At 37.9% G+C, this 15,118-nt stretch overlaps 1 protein-coding gene across 3 annotated transcripts in view; it reads left to right on the top strand.

The window, feature by feature from the left end:
• Positions 1 to 15,118, top strand: part of SYTL5 (synaptotagmin like 5) — a 66,707-nt gene that overhangs the window by 35,340 nt on the left and 16,249 nt on the right. Inside the window, exons 6-12 of one of the 3 annotated variants that reach the window (XM_026104121.2) lie at positions 2,681 to 2,837; positions 4,379 to 4,508; positions 6,332 to 6,438; positions 11,080 to 11,172; positions 12,385 to 12,450; positions 13,384 to 13,562; positions 14,448 to 14,550. In XM_026104121.2, the coding sequence (XP_025959906.2) occupies positions 2,681 to 2,837; positions 4,379 to 4,508; positions 6,332 to 6,438; positions 11,080 to 11,172; positions 12,385 to 12,450; positions 13,384 to 13,562; positions 14,448 to 14,550 (835 nt within the window). The remainder of the gene's footprint in view (positions 1 to 2,680; positions 2,838 to 4,378; positions 4,509 to 6,331; positions 6,439 to 11,079; positions 11,173 to 12,384; positions 12,451 to 13,383; positions 13,563 to 14,447; positions 14,551 to 15,118) is intronic. The other 2 variants (XM_064497712.1, XM_064497718.1) reach the window with 2 other exon arrangements.

The raw sequence follows: 15,118 nt of genomic DNA, 5'->3' as shown, positions 1-15,118 counted from the left end.
AGCTCATTTTTACCAGTAGAGGCATGAAAATTCCTGTCTTGTACATGTGTGGTTAAATACTTAACTAAAGCAAGCATCCTCAAATATCCAATTAATCTATTACGAAATTAAAGAACTGAATAGTAATTACTAAAAATAACAACAAAGCTTCCCACGCCACACTCCATAATTGTTTTGAGTTTCAAATTAAAAGAATTTAACAACATCTTGTGACACTGCAGCTGTTCTAGATATTCCTGAATATTTCTGATTTTGTAATTGCCTTTACTTTTTTAGGAGCATTGCTAAAAATAGCATTTCACCTGCCAACAAGAAGTCTAAGAGAAATTTCATTCTTTCTAAATATTTTGGTTTAAATGAAGCTGTACTGAGCTGAGAACAGTGAGGCCCAGGCCATGAATTCATCTTTTCAAGTGGTTTATTTCTACTTCAGCAAAAGTGTTTACTTGTTTTGCAGCTGAATGAACTGGGAGATTGCATCAGGATACTTCTAGGAGAAATAGGATTGCAATTTCAAATTCATCCACAGAGGCATGCTGCCTCATTGCACAGAGGTCCTGTCTACCACTTGGAAATGCCTGACTTCGTCACCTTAAGACCATATTTTTCTTTTGCTGTGTATCTAATATGTGTATAACATGAATTGAGCCTTTCTCTGATAGCTGATTGAAGTAAGGGCAAAGGACTTGAGCGGTCTCTGCAGCAGGTTTGATGTGCAAGCATTCAGTCCACCATGATGACTCCTGTAGGACCCCATGCAATGTGTTTTCAAATCTTTTTTTTTCCTAGCCCACTTCTAAACCCTTGTTTTATTGATTAACATTAGCTTATACAGTGAGGAAAACAAGTGTAACAGCAGCTTTCATAACAAAAAGTCACAGCAATCTATCAAAAGTGTTTTGGCATGCAATAAAACTCAGGTTTTCAGCGTTTTGGCTACATGCCATACAATAGCAGGTTTGGAAATTTAGGTGTGTGCATATAACAGCTTTGGTAAAATACAGATGATAGTCAGTAGCCTGATAGGACTAAAATTCAACCAAAACACATTTTTTCAGGGTTTGTTGGTCACTAGTTCATCAGATTAAAAAGTAGCAATGCATATATGTGAAGTACACATGCATAAGAGTGTGTTTATTATGCACTATCTACTATTGTTAAAATAAGAAATTGGATAGATACTGTTAAAAAGGTACTGGATGCTCACTAATCGACAAAACTGGTCACACAACATTTTTAAGCATTGGAGGTGTTTGGGGCTTTCCTCTAATTCCTTATTTTGGATAACTCCACTAATGTGGATTCAGAGTCTGTGCTCACTGCTTAATTTGGTAGAGACGAGCTGTGGTATTAAAGAATATTTCTTCTCACTTCAGCAGTAGTTCTTACAGAAATTTCCATTGTGGTAGAAAAGATTTTTACTGCAGTTACTCAGAACATGATGTGGCTAAAACAAGTGAAGGTGAAATTCAAATGTTGTCTAGCACAGTGAAGATGCCTACAGACCTGAAATATTCATCAAGCAAGCTTGCTTTAGCTAAAAATATCCTTTTAGTTCCAAAAGCATTTTTTCCAGCACATATTCAGTATTATTGTCCTGTGACATTGTATTTTGCTTATGGAAGAGGCTGCAGTTCTGGTATCAATTCCTGTTTACCAGTAATTGTTACTGTCCTGCAAGAATTTTTGAGATTTCTCTAAACTGAGAAGAAAAATGAAGATATTTGTGAAGTGATAATTATGGAGAAAGACAGAAGAGTAGATTAGCCAAGAGGCTGCATTTTGTTTTAAAATACTTTATAGTTGGGTTTCACCTTTTTTACCACAAATCAAATTTCAAATGGAAATAAAACTTTAAGTGGAAAGGTGTTAAAATATGCTTTAAAAATAATTTTCATTGTTTCAAGAGATCAGAAAAGTGCAACAACTTATGCTTTCTAATGTTCAGTGTTCACTTGGACTAATCAGTGTTTTCCAATAGGAAATGTTCTATGGAAAAATTTCTGCCTGTTGTGGTATTAGACAGCCATTGGGTTCTGCTATGCTGATCACAGATTCTTTTTTGTAATTTTTACTGACTAACAGAGAATGTGGCAGAAATATTTGCACAGTTTTCCTAGGTTTCAAAGCTATGGTGGAAGCTGTGGTGGAAGGCCAGTTTGGGTCAAGAATCATTATCACAATATAAATAGGACTGTGAATGTGTGGTTGTTTTTCCTGAGAAGGTAGAGTGTGGACATTCAATGATTTTAGAATTTTTGGAGTAAGTGCTGGCACTAGCATCCTCTGCAGAAGTAGCCAGAGCTCGCCTGTCATGGTAGTTTTCCTTTAAACTGAGGACCAGCTTGGTGGGAAATATTACTTATGGAGTTGTCACTTCTAGTGTTGGGATGTGAATGCAGTATGAAACAAACATGGAGGATTGCAACTTTCTGCAACTTGGAATGAAGCATGGATGAGAGAAGCTTAGGCATCGCTATGCTTAGGCAATTCACAGTTCTGATGGAAGTGCTGAAAACAAATATATATAAAGTAATTGTAATTTGCCCTTGCATAAGCTTTTCTTACCAGGTGACCATTTCTTGCAATGAATCAAACATAGTTCATACAGGGCAATGTAATTCCAGTAAAACATTATCATTGCTGTAATAATCCTTTAATACTCTCTTCTCCTCCCCAGAGGGAGCACTCTTTCACTGGACAACGGTGATGCAGAGGCCACCCCAGGCTGTCTGAAAGGGGTCGTGGGTCCCGTGCATGGAAGCAGTGTTTCCACACCATCCCTCCAGAGGTCTCTGGCACTGAGCACACGCAGCATGACCACAGATTACACCAGGGTAAATACAGTGATGCTCTGGAGAGCAGACCTCCCTGCACTGGCACAGCTGACACCAAACAAGATGCCTTGGCCAGTATCTGCCCTGATTGATCAATTTCTAGCCCAGAATCTAGAAAGGACAACCCTGTCAGAGAAGATTTTGTTTTTTCCATAATTCTCCTGGGACCAATGAGAATCTGTCGTGCTCTATCTGTGATGCGGTTTTTGGTTTGGCAGACATTTTCCTTATGTCTAAAAATTCCTTTTAATGTCCAGTATTACATTATCAGTCAAGATTCTGAAGTGGGAAGCACAAGGAATAGGAGTAAGCATTTCTGGCACTTCAAGGGCTGGAAAAGCACTATGAATTAAGGACATGACTTTCCAGCATTTGTGGGGTCCAGCATGCTCCCACTGAATTCAAAGGGGAGCTTTGCAAGCTCAACATTTGCAGAAAATCGAGTCCTTCTGATTTTAGCTCTTTCTGGATTTGGACACTAGATTATGCATAAATTATGACATAACACAAAATGTGGGCTAGATGCTGTATCAGAATGAAAGGTGGGATTCCTCTAACCGGCTGTTAGGCCTGTTGAGATGTAGATGGCCTCATATGAGGCAACAGCCCTTGATTGCTTTCATAGCCAGCAGAAGGACTCAGCTCATCTCAGCCAGAAGCAGCTTCTCTTTTTGTTCTTAGACAGCCAGCCTGTTTGTTGAGCACCTGCTCCTGGCTGTGTGCTGTGTGGGACGCCCAACCTGAATTCATTTAGGTCACCCTTCTTAGCACATCAAGAGTGTCCTAAGGAGTTATCCTAAGTTGTCATGATCTAAGTGTGTGAGGAAATTTTATATTGAGAGGTATTATCTTTTATCATTAATGTTTGGAAAGAAGTAGACAAGCATTTGAACTCAGAGCCTTGATGAAAGGACATGTCCGTTTTTTCCGGTTTCCAGTTACTTGATCTAATATATTGTCTTTGCTAAGAAGAAATCAGTTAGTATATATGAGAGCCAGTTTCAGGAGCTGTAAATAAATTAATACTCATTTTACTTATATTCTATATTCTTGTTGGCACACAAGCTGACTTGATTAAGTACATTATATTTGTTTAAAAAAGACCAGTCCATTTAACTTAGATGCAGATACACTGTCAGCAATTCCTTTACAGGACGGTGAATAGATGTAGTGATAGCAAACTTTATTTGAGGAGTTATACTGGCCTAATCTAATTTAGTTCAAGTCCTTTTGGTTCAACCCTGACTGAAATCATTATGCTGGTATAATGCTATATTTTGCTCCCCTCCTCTCACTCCTGATGTACTCCTCTGATTGTTCAGTTGCAAGCTCAGAATGTATGTGAGTCACATCTTTGTGCAAATCTCGTGTGTGAGCTGTGCAAAGCAGATTAGATTGTAATATAAATATATTTAATAATAGACTAGGTGCTAAAGGGGCTCTGGAGTTCTGGGAATTAATAGAAATGGTGGTGCTGTAGACTGATTGTGAATAAGCTTGCTTTTCATATTTATGAGATGTGCATTTTTCTTACTGGGCAGGTCGCTGGCTTAGAAAATGGCATGATTTTTCCTGCAAGTGAAAGTGTACCTGAAGATTTAGTAAAGCAGCACTGTAGGAAATCATCTGGAACACCTTCCATTGCAGTTTCTAGGGTATCTTTATCATCAGGCAAGTATTAAGTCTTTAACCTCTTTCTGCCAGCTCCACATCAGAGGATTGTTCCTACTCTTGTGACTCTGCACTTCCTGTTTTTAATGCCCATGGAAAGAGCAGATATAAATTTCATGTATTTGTTTGTGTTAATTCTGAAAATTTTTCCCTCTTACTAAGCAAGTCTGTACCACTTAATAAGTTTCATATTTGAAAAAATGGTAATCCTGACCCCACTAATCTTGGCACAATGTTAGTATTAGGTAAATGACGTGCTCTTAGAACTATTATGAGATCTCATTCATAATAGTATATTGTAAAATCATTCCCTGTGTGGTCAACTTTATAAAATGCTACCTATTTACGTCTATGTAAAATACCAACCATGCTACTTTGGTTACATTTCATGCCCACTTTCACCAAAAGCAAATAACCATGGGAAGCAGTGTGCTGTCAGAGAACAACTCCCTTGCAGTCTTCATGCCATTTGCTCTTTGTACATGATGCACGGAAGCAGTAGATTGGGTTGTGATCTACCTCCTTTCATTGGAAGCTGTAAAGGCTTGCTCAGGAAGGTGCCCTCAGAGCCAGCAGTGGGTGAAGATCCTTTTCCTCTTCCTATCTGAAACAGGAGGCAGGAGCCCGCTGCCTTCTGCTTTTCCCAGTCACTCAACCTGCTGCTTACGTGCCTAACAGAGTGGGTTCAGCTTTACAGGTTAGTCTCTGAAGCACAGTGGGGCTCACTGTCTTTCAGTTGAATTTAGCCCGAAACAGAAGCCTAGTAGCATATCCCACAGAGCTAATCAGTGGAGACCCTTTCTTCACATTAGGTTTTTCCACTCGAAAGCATCAAAGTATCAATGGGAATATTGCGTTTTGCAGCTCTGGGCAGAGGCACTTCTGACTGCTGCTTTCCTTCTGAAAAGAAAATTCTGCTTCTGTTACCTCATAAAACAAAGGGTTTCTCAGTAAATAAGAATTAGTCTTATGTCACCAAAGGAGATGGATGCAGAGCAAAATCGCAGGCAACCTGGGAACAGGCCTCAGTCAGACTGCACATGGTCTCCTCTTGTTGGAAGATCTCAAAGAATATTAAGCTCAGGAGAGTGACTTCTCCTGCCACATCAGCTACAGCCCAGGAAGAAGAAGAACAGTTAAAAGCTTTCCAGATTCCTATCTGCAGGTTCTAAAAGTATTCTCTTCACCTGCTTTCTTCTGCGATTTATTGAACAGTGGCACAGAAGATTTTTAGGGGAGGACTAAGATCTTTCAAGACATCTAACGTTTCTTGTGCCTTTAAAGGGTGAATGAAAGACTTCTAGGACTGAAAGACTGGCGTAGGACTCATGACTTGTTCACTTCCTCCTCCATTCTGCACAGGAAACACCAGTAACAGCAAAATACTTTATCTGTCCGTAGTTGCTTAATTCTGAAACAGACGCTGGGGGGAGTTTAGTGATGGTGGAAGGATTTGATAATCACTGTGAATGCTTGGGCTGTAGATTTAGCAATATTCCAGACTGATAGGCCTGACAGAGAAAGTCAAAAGCTTGATGAATAGTATGATCCACAGAGAACAGAATTACAGCAGATAGATAGTGCAGGGGAAAAAGAATTGGCCAGAAGGTTGAACACCATCATAAAACACGCTTTCCCATTTTTTATCTTGGTGTTCTGTAGTTGCAGTGTGTGTGACAGAAAATACTGCAGAAATACTGTTTTCAGGTTTTTTCTTAAAAACGTTGCGTTTGAGGCAACACTTTTTAAAGTGTGGCAAAATGGAACGGGGAGTGTTTTTTGTACAAATTATAATGAACATTTTCATTATTTTTATTTTCCAGATCGCAGCCGATCTGAGATAGATTTGAGTGAATCTTTCTCTGAAGGAAATGAGGATACTTTGAGCATAAGAAGCAAATCTGTACCTAGTGCCTTAGATCAGGACTTGGTGAGTTAGAAATATGGAAATGTTCATCTGGTGGAAATTCTGTTTGTTCAGACTTATGAAATCAGCTTTGTGTGTGTGTATGTATATATATATGTATGTAATATAAAATATAGTTGAAAAGTAAATATATCAATATAAAAACATACTTATATAGATTAAATATCCCCAATTTATATATATTTTATTTATATTTATATCAATTTGTTAACAGCTTCATCTTCTAAGTATGATGGATACAGAATGATTCCAATGAATAGTCACAGTTAGTTTGTTAATAATTTGATTTTCTTTAGCTTACAAGTGAATCAAATCAAGCTTGAAAATAATGCTCAGGCACTGTTATGTGCGCTCCAAAGTTCTGTTAATTCATACTTTCTTAGATTTTAATTTTGATGCTGAAAAATACTGTACGTAAAGACTTTAATCTTTTCTGGTTTTCCCTGTATACTTTTTAGCAGATGGAGCCCCAGCTTTCTTTTCTACCACTGTTACCACCTGTTCTTCCTGTTCACCATTTCCTCCCATACGTCTTCATGCCTCTTTCCTACTGTTCTGTGTGGATCGTTTTTCCTAAAGTGTTTCACAACTTCCCTCTCCTCTTATGTATATATCCAAGATGCACACGTTGCAGATGTGCATCAGTGCTATAAAGAAAAAAGCCCAACTTGTTAAAGATGCATGAGGGAAAAAAGGAGAGGGAAAAAATGAATTTTTATTCATCTATTTATAGTTTATTTTGAAGCTTCCAAATACAAGTGTGTAGCTAAAAAAAACCCTGTTACCCTCTGTGACAGTAGTGTTTTGTCCAGTGGCATGGGACTCTCTACCATCTGCTCTTGCCAGAAGGGTATTGTCCATGGGAGACGTCTCCCCTTGTTGTAACATTTGATACAAATTGTACAAATTTGTACAAATTGGGTTGGTGGAAAGTAATGTGCTTGGAGTTGCCATCCATTTCTTGGTCTATAAATACTCAGAGAATTTTTCTGCAGCGTTGCTTTGTTTGGATTAATTTTTAAGGAAATAAAAAAGCCCTTGGATTAGCCTGAGTTCATGCTGAAGAGAAACTTTAAAGAGAAATGTTTTGTTTTTTCAGTTCTAGCAAAGAAAAGGGCTATGTTCTTGATTAATAAGGTTGAAAAGACTGCAGAAGAAAGCATAAAATAGGAAAATACAAACTTGAAATATCTTAATCAGTGTCCTTTTCTAACAGTGCAGGGTGCTCTACTTGTCACTTAGGGATTCCTCTGAGGCAGCTGCTAGATATGGCAAGTCCAGAATGGTCTTCTGTTTTTTGATTTTTGTCTTCCATTCAGAGTTTTTCTGTTTTTTGCTGACTCGAAATTTCAGACTGGATCGCAGCAACTCTTTAGCTTCTGTGCTAACTTAGGGGACCTCTCTTGTGCTATAACCTTGATTTAGTTGCACTGGGGACTGTGAGAGTGCTAATGCCTCTTTAAACTTTCTTCAGAACAGGGTTCATAGAGTGCTTATTCTACCCACGTTTCTCACTGTCTTAGTAAATCAATTGAATTGCATTTATCAGCTTTAGCATTATCGTATTTTTTAGGGTAGTTTGACTCACTGGACTCCTCCAGAGTCTTGCCTTAGGTTCATTATGGATGCAGTTGTTTGTGATAGAAGTAGTGTTATTGCTGGAGTTTAGCTTCTTTGTTGCTTGATACAAGAGGCAAAAAGAAGGACATCTGATGCAAATAACAACAGCTCCTTCAGCCTGAGAAAAATTACACCCTCCTTTCTCCTGGGCAGCAGGTGGAGGTAGCTGGGGTCCTTTGATCTCCTGCTCCTGAGTGATGGGAGCTCGCAGCAGTGAGGTGGAAGATGCCATGTGTGAATAGGATAAGCAAATAGCTGGAATTTGTCATTGAAAAGGTGGAAAAAGGCTTTTAGCTGCTTTGCTCACAGCTTTGTCAGGAAAACACACATATGGGAAGATGAGCTGGATAATTTAATGGATGTTCTTGTTTAACTTGCATTGCTCTTGGTAGTGAAAAGGGACAACCCCCCCCCCCCCCCCAACCTGCATACTGTGGAATATATTTATCAAGGCGCATTCGTAACCAGTTAAATCTATGTTGTGTTCCAGTGTGAACACCTTCTCTAGAGAGATTTATGTTGAATTCCAGACTGAAAAGTGTTCATCACATGCTCGGTAGCTTTATTAGAAGTAATTGGGTAATTATAACCCCCAGTGGAGACCATGCGATTAATGTCTAACTTTAGTTCTAACTTTAATAAGCAACACTAGCCAATTACGTAGTTGCAGTTCTATAGCACTTCCTGAGAAACATAATCATTGTAGCGTAAAACGAATTAAGAGGTTAAATGTTAGCCATTGTTTTAGTTTTGTATATCTGCTTGCAGATACGAATTGGTGATCATCTGTCCTTAGAATTCTCTGTGAAGCACTGCTGATAGTTGACTATCTAAACCTGAAACACTCCAGTTTGAAGATGTTACCTTTCTTTTTCGTCCTGTATTTATTTACTCAGAGACTCAAATGTATCACTGTTTATTTTAAAGACCACCTGTAGGTATATAGTAGTGTAAAGGAAAGAGTTTGGGCTGTGTTACCAGAATTGCTTCTTCAATTAAACTGTTGTATTGTCAGGAAAAAAATGTGCATATTTTTGGGCCAATTTGTAAGCATCACCTGAATTCTGAAGTCAATGGGGAGAGTAGAAGGGAAGGACAGGATTTTTTTCTTTGGGTGCTTTTTTTTTTAGGTTTTGTTTTTTTCTGCTTTTTAAGCATCCAGCTCTCTATCTGTCTGTCTGTCTCCCTGGAGTAGAGTTTGCTGCATAATACCTGGGACCCTGTGGACTCTTTCCTTAGAGTATAAAATACGTATCACTTTTTCTTTATTTCTGTGAGGGGTAACAATGCCCTGAATAAAACAGAGAAGAAAGAGATCAACAGAGGAGACTTATTGTAAAGACATGAAGATCAGAGGAATTTTTGCATCAGTATGTAAATTTGGTCCCAACTGGAGTGATGAATTATCCTGATTTCGCTTTGCACAATATTAAATATGCACAATTACAATTGGAAAGTAGTAATAGAAGATTTCGCATCACATTCAGATAGTTTTATTTCAGTTCAGTCACTGGAACAAAGGAGAAGAGAAATAACGGCTGGTTTCTATACATACTAATGATAAATGCTCTGAAGATCTTTGCATAAACTTTAACTGTTCAAGTCTCCAGCAGCATTTCTTTTCTGCTCTGTTTTTTATGATTGGCATAGACATCTAAGAGAGTCCTTAGTTTCACTACAGAAAATCTGTTCAGTTTGAGAGAGCAAGGGCAAGTGAGAGTGAGGTAGGTCATCACATGGAATTTTTGCAACTGCAGAGCAGCTGTATAAGGGATTTGAATATTTGACTTCCATTAAAACTAAAGTCAAAGTCTTTCAAAGTAACTGCCATAAGATTTGAGGAAACTATTGAAATTTCTAAGCTACTTTTTTAGCTACCTGGATTTTTTTCTGTAATTTTTATTTAAAGATGGCAGTCGTATGAGGACTATCTGTCAGATTTTAAGTTTCTTGTTAAGTTTTACCTTATTACCTTGCTGCATTCAATAAATGAAAATGAATTTTTCTCTATATGAACTGAAGATGTTAGAGTTTGGTCTTGCTTACTAAAATTCAAACATATATATGAACTTATACAAGTACTGATTGTCTCCATTTTTTTTTTTAATAATGCAGGAATTTTAATCATTTTGAAAATTTGCAGATCAAATTTAGTGAAAACTATTTCTTTCTGTTTATCCCTTAAGTACCCCTTAAGTTTAGTGTGTATGATGGCAAGAAAAGTTTCTTCCCATGTGATCTGACAATAAGGTAGGACTTTCAGCACTGCCTGTTAGAAAGCAGTTCAATGTCCAAGGCTGTGCGCATAGAATCATCAACTGTCACCAATGACAATGTGAAAGGGTGCAAGCGTAATGCTAATTGTATGTGAATGCTTGTCTATTTGCGTATGCCCTGAGTATGAGTGATATAAATGTGAATAATAATCATAAATCTGGATTGTAAAAATATATCCCTTAGAAACTGGATTGTAACCAGGGAATCAGCCATCTAATGGTGGTGGCTTCTGGCTAATGAAAAATGACTTCAGCTAAACTAGTATGAATGATCCTTGGACCCCTGACTGCTATTCATAGCTTAATTCAGTGACTTCTTTATTTAAGATCTGAAAACTTCTCACCGTATCCCTCCAAAGCTTCCAAAACTAAATTCTTGAATGCATAAGTAGAGGAGGTGATTCACATGGAATTGTTAGGTAGACGTGGAAGTGGGTTTTATTTGTGTGTACAGTCTTTGGCCATGCAAAGTTATGCAACTCCAGATAAAGACATGAAGTGTGCGTGTCAAGGTTTTGCAGTTCTCAAGCAACTGAAACCTGAAACCCTGACCACCACTCTTCCCATTTCGTGCTTGGGCAAAGATGTGGAAAATGTAAATCAAAATTTCTCTGGAGATGTGAATTATGAATGCATCCTGCACAGTCTTCCTTAAATGGAAAATACATAGAACAAAACTCAGGGACAGAGGCTGACCAAATACAGAACAGAATACAGTGACTAAAATGAGTATTTCTTTTTCACTGAGGATTATCTGGGTGAGACGGAAGAAGATATTGACGACATAGTAGCCTCTCGTTATTCAAGGAAACATGGACATAGGATTAGTGGATTATCAACGGTAAGATCTTGAGTAGGAAATACCTGCTTTTCCTTTCACATAAGCCAATTCCTTCTTCAAAATGGAGTTTGATATCATACCACATAACAACGTTGTTGTGAGTAGTTCTCCTAAGAATTTAAAACAGATCTTTCTTTATCTTGCTCTTTAGAAAAAGCCTTTCACTTTTTGATAGTTTTTCTTTTATGTTTTTAATGCTATACAAAGCTAAAATGCTATTCTCTGCAGTACATGCTGAAAGAGAGAGCCATTTTGCAGCAGATTTCTCCACTCATTCAGGTACTACCTACTTGATATGCAGAGAAAGCAAACCATAGGTATTTGCGATACGTGACTGCTCAGCTTTACAGAGGTGTAGTTAATCTTAATTTGCTTGGAACAAAGAGAAAAGAATGCAATGGGATCTTCCATCTCATTTCACTTTTTGAGTGTTGGGAATGGGTGGTGTCCATGGTAAAATTTAGGCACCTCTTTCATGTTCTTGGGACACAAGTACTCTTCTGTGTGTTTGTGTACATACCACTTCTGTGGAATCATTGTCCATCCCACAGCCCAACTTCTCCCATTCTCCATAATGCAACACATTTGAAAAGTACTTCTCCTTGGAGTGAGAGGGAGATGTTTGAGGATCTTGTTTACTGACAGCTTTTCTACTTTCCGCAAGAATTGTAGTATGTTTTTCTGCTACACCTTTTCATTTCTTGTGACACCTGTGAGATATATGCTGTAAATCAGATGCTTGAGTCTCATAAGACTGCCTTGTGATCATCCAACGGTTGCAATCTAATCTTGGCCTTAAAAGGATAGCTAGATTTTCAGGTTTAAGGGTTCTTAAGATGGGACAAAATAGATGTAGCCAGCCTTACACAGTTCATTATGCAATCTGTTATTCAGTGGGAAAGAAAACGGTTGCTAAAAACAGCCTTTGACATGGTTTAATTTATGACTGCTTACTGTGTACCTCATTTTTTGAGATGACAGCCAGGGTGTAAGCAACTCATAGCATCTTCAGGCAATTCACAGAGCCCTCTCAGGCCACTCCATTGTGCCATTGTGATTGGTGATAACTTTTTCATTCTTTCTCACTATGGCTTTACAGCGCAGTTTCTTTACCTGTCTATATGAGTAAAGCTTTATTGCTGCACTTACTCATTCTTATTTCAGCTATCTAATGCTCTTCTCTCTTGACCTTTTGCACTGCCTTCTTTAAAGAACTTCCCAGAAGGTTCTGATAGAAAATGGACCCACTTAAATGTGCCTGAAGCAGATGGTGATACTGTGAGTTCTCCTGAATGCTCTGCTTAACTTACTTTTATGGTTTCTCTCTTTCTCCGTTTGTGTTAAAGACTGTATCTGTGTGTTTTACAAGGATCATATATGGTAGAATTTATATACTTATATATGTTTTTGAGCAGTCATGCTCAGTGACTCAACAGAAAATGTACACCAGGCTTCTTTCTGGAATGCCTTTGGCTCTGATAGTGGACATACTGCTCTGATTTTCTTTTAAAATATTTAATTCTTTCCTATTTGTAATCTTTTGGAAAAGGAAATCCTCATAGCAATATTCTACAGGGTGTGACTGAGAAAAGGTATTTGGGCTGATATTACATTGCAGTGGTAAATTATGTGGCATTTTTGCTAAACTATTTTGGCCTTAGGAAAATTACAAAAATGGTGGGTATCGCGTTCTGCTCATTCTGTTAGAAATACCCATGAGAGGTTGGTGTCACTTTAGCCAGACATGTTTTTGTACCATCTTCAGTACTGGAAAGTCCTTATAAGTTTTTCTCATGGCTCTACCAGCAGTTGTCTTATGGGATGCAGTAAAAATTAAGGGGACAGCTGAGCCAGAGAGGTGATTTTTAGCTGCTTGGAACTTGTTGTGTGAGCTTATAATTTATGTAGCCTGTCTATTCTTCAGTTTATGCATGAATTTAATGGTTGCGATATAGATTTATCCATCTAGAGTCCTAGATGTAAAAAAAGAATCTACTCTCTAGATGGTTCAGCTATGATTAAGTATATTTTTTTTTATTTCTTTTTACAGCAAATAGAAGCAAGTGGTGTTTCCATTCTTTGATATATCTGTTTTCATAGCAAGTCCTAACAAGTGTCACAATATTGCAGGACTGTGGCTGTATGAAAACGCAGATTCGGGAAAAGAATAATTTGTTTAAGCTTCTAAGTCCTTTTGTTCTCCCCCTCCAGACTAGCATTAACAGCATGCTGAGTGTATATAGTGAAACTGGTGACTATGGCAATGTGAAAGTCAGTGGTGAAATCCTTCTTCACATCAACTACAGCTACAAAACAGGTGCTCTCAACATCCTGGTGAAAAGTTGCAGAAACTTGGCTGTGGCAGATGAGAAGAAGCAAAGGACAGATCCGTAAGCACAGAGAAGAATTTCTTTCTAGACTCTGCTAGGGGTGACCTCCACTTTGTTGCAGAGCTGCCTGTAGGGCAGCAAGGGACAGAGGCTGGTGGAGTGATACCAAGCTTGAGAACTCACAGGATCAAGTTACTACAAGCCAGCATTTTGGCGATGGTTATTTCTGGATTCATTGTGGGAAATGCATTTTCAGTATGTTTCTTAGGGCAACATTGCGGGAAACTATAAAGTTACTTAATTATCAACCTCTCTGCTGGCAGTCTCTGCAGAAGGGTGAAAAATATAAATGAACAAGGAGACTGAGTTAATATCTTACTTCTAGAACAAAAACTGAAGTATATGAGAGAGATAATGTTTTGGATGGAGAGAGGGAGATTGCTTTGCGGTTTCATGCATCCGTAGAGCTGCTTTGTAAAGACTGAGTCTTCTGAGAACTTCTCGTTACACTTTTCAGTATGATGTGTAAATTCCCTCATATATCAGAAAGTAATAATTAATGTCTCTAATAATGTCTACTACTGCAGATATGTAATATATCAGTTTTTCATTCTCTTATATTTTCATTGCATATATTGGCATGTATACCCAGTCAATAGTGAAATATCAGAAAGGGTGTTAGGAAAGCTTTCCATGTTTCTGAGGATGAGTAAATTAATTTAGCTCTGTCCTTTTGTTATTTTGGTCCTAACAGCATAATACGACTGTGTGTTTGTAGATAAAGACCATACCTTTGCCAGCTTCACACATTCTCTCTTATATATGTATATGAGTTAGTCTGCCAGAATTAATTTCCTCATTTATGTTTCTAATGCAGCATTGGCAGGTCGTAGTTCAAACTGGTTGTTTTTATTCCTTACTAATAACTTACTTCTTGATCTGCAGCTATGTCAAAGCATACCTTTTACCTGATAAATCCCGCCAAAGTAAACGCAAGACCAAAATTAAAAGTAACAGCACTAATCCAGAGTTTAATGAAACGCTCAAGGTGAGAACAGTGTCTCTCTCATAAGCTGTGATGAATGTTCTGTTTATGCTTGCAGACATTTTCTAGCAGTGTTTCAGTATGGAGGTTAGAATTTGGAAAATATGCCTCAAAAGGAAAGTATTTAAGCGAAAACATGTAGTAGTCCTATAAGCTGTAATTTCTGGCTTTTAGCATTGAGGGAACACCTTTGTTTGCTTCTTCCTTAGATCTATTGTATTGATATCCCCATCTAACCTAAAGTCAGAGTTGTTAAAAGCACCTTAAAGACTTTTCAAGCCTTGTCCAAGTTACCAAATGATGCTGAAGTAGAGCTGGCTTAGAACTTCACATCTAAGTGATTTTTAAGAGAAAGTACCCTTTGGCAGTAAGATTTAAATTTCTCTAGGGAGAATTTAATTTTTTTTTTTTTAAGCAGAAATGACTTTGTCAGGAAAATGCCAAATATAGCTTCACTAGCTGCCTTCCTGAAAAGCTGTAGTTGCATTCATTTTCTATTGCAAAAGAGAATGATGAGAGATTACTTCCTTGAGGGCCAATGGAACTGACCCTCTTGGCTTCTTTACCTCTC

The sequence above is a fragment of the Dromaius novaehollandiae genome, chromosome 1 (assembly GCF_036370855.1).
Source record: "Dromaius novaehollandiae isolate bDroNov1 chromosome 1, bDroNov1.hap1, whole genome shotgun sequence".
Lineage (NCBI taxonomy): Eukaryota > Metazoa > Chordata > Aves > Casuariiformes > Dromaiidae > Dromaius > Dromaius novaehollandiae.
The sequence above is the reverse complement of the archived record's forward strand: the minus strand, read 5'-3'. Positions and strand labels throughout refer to the sequence as shown.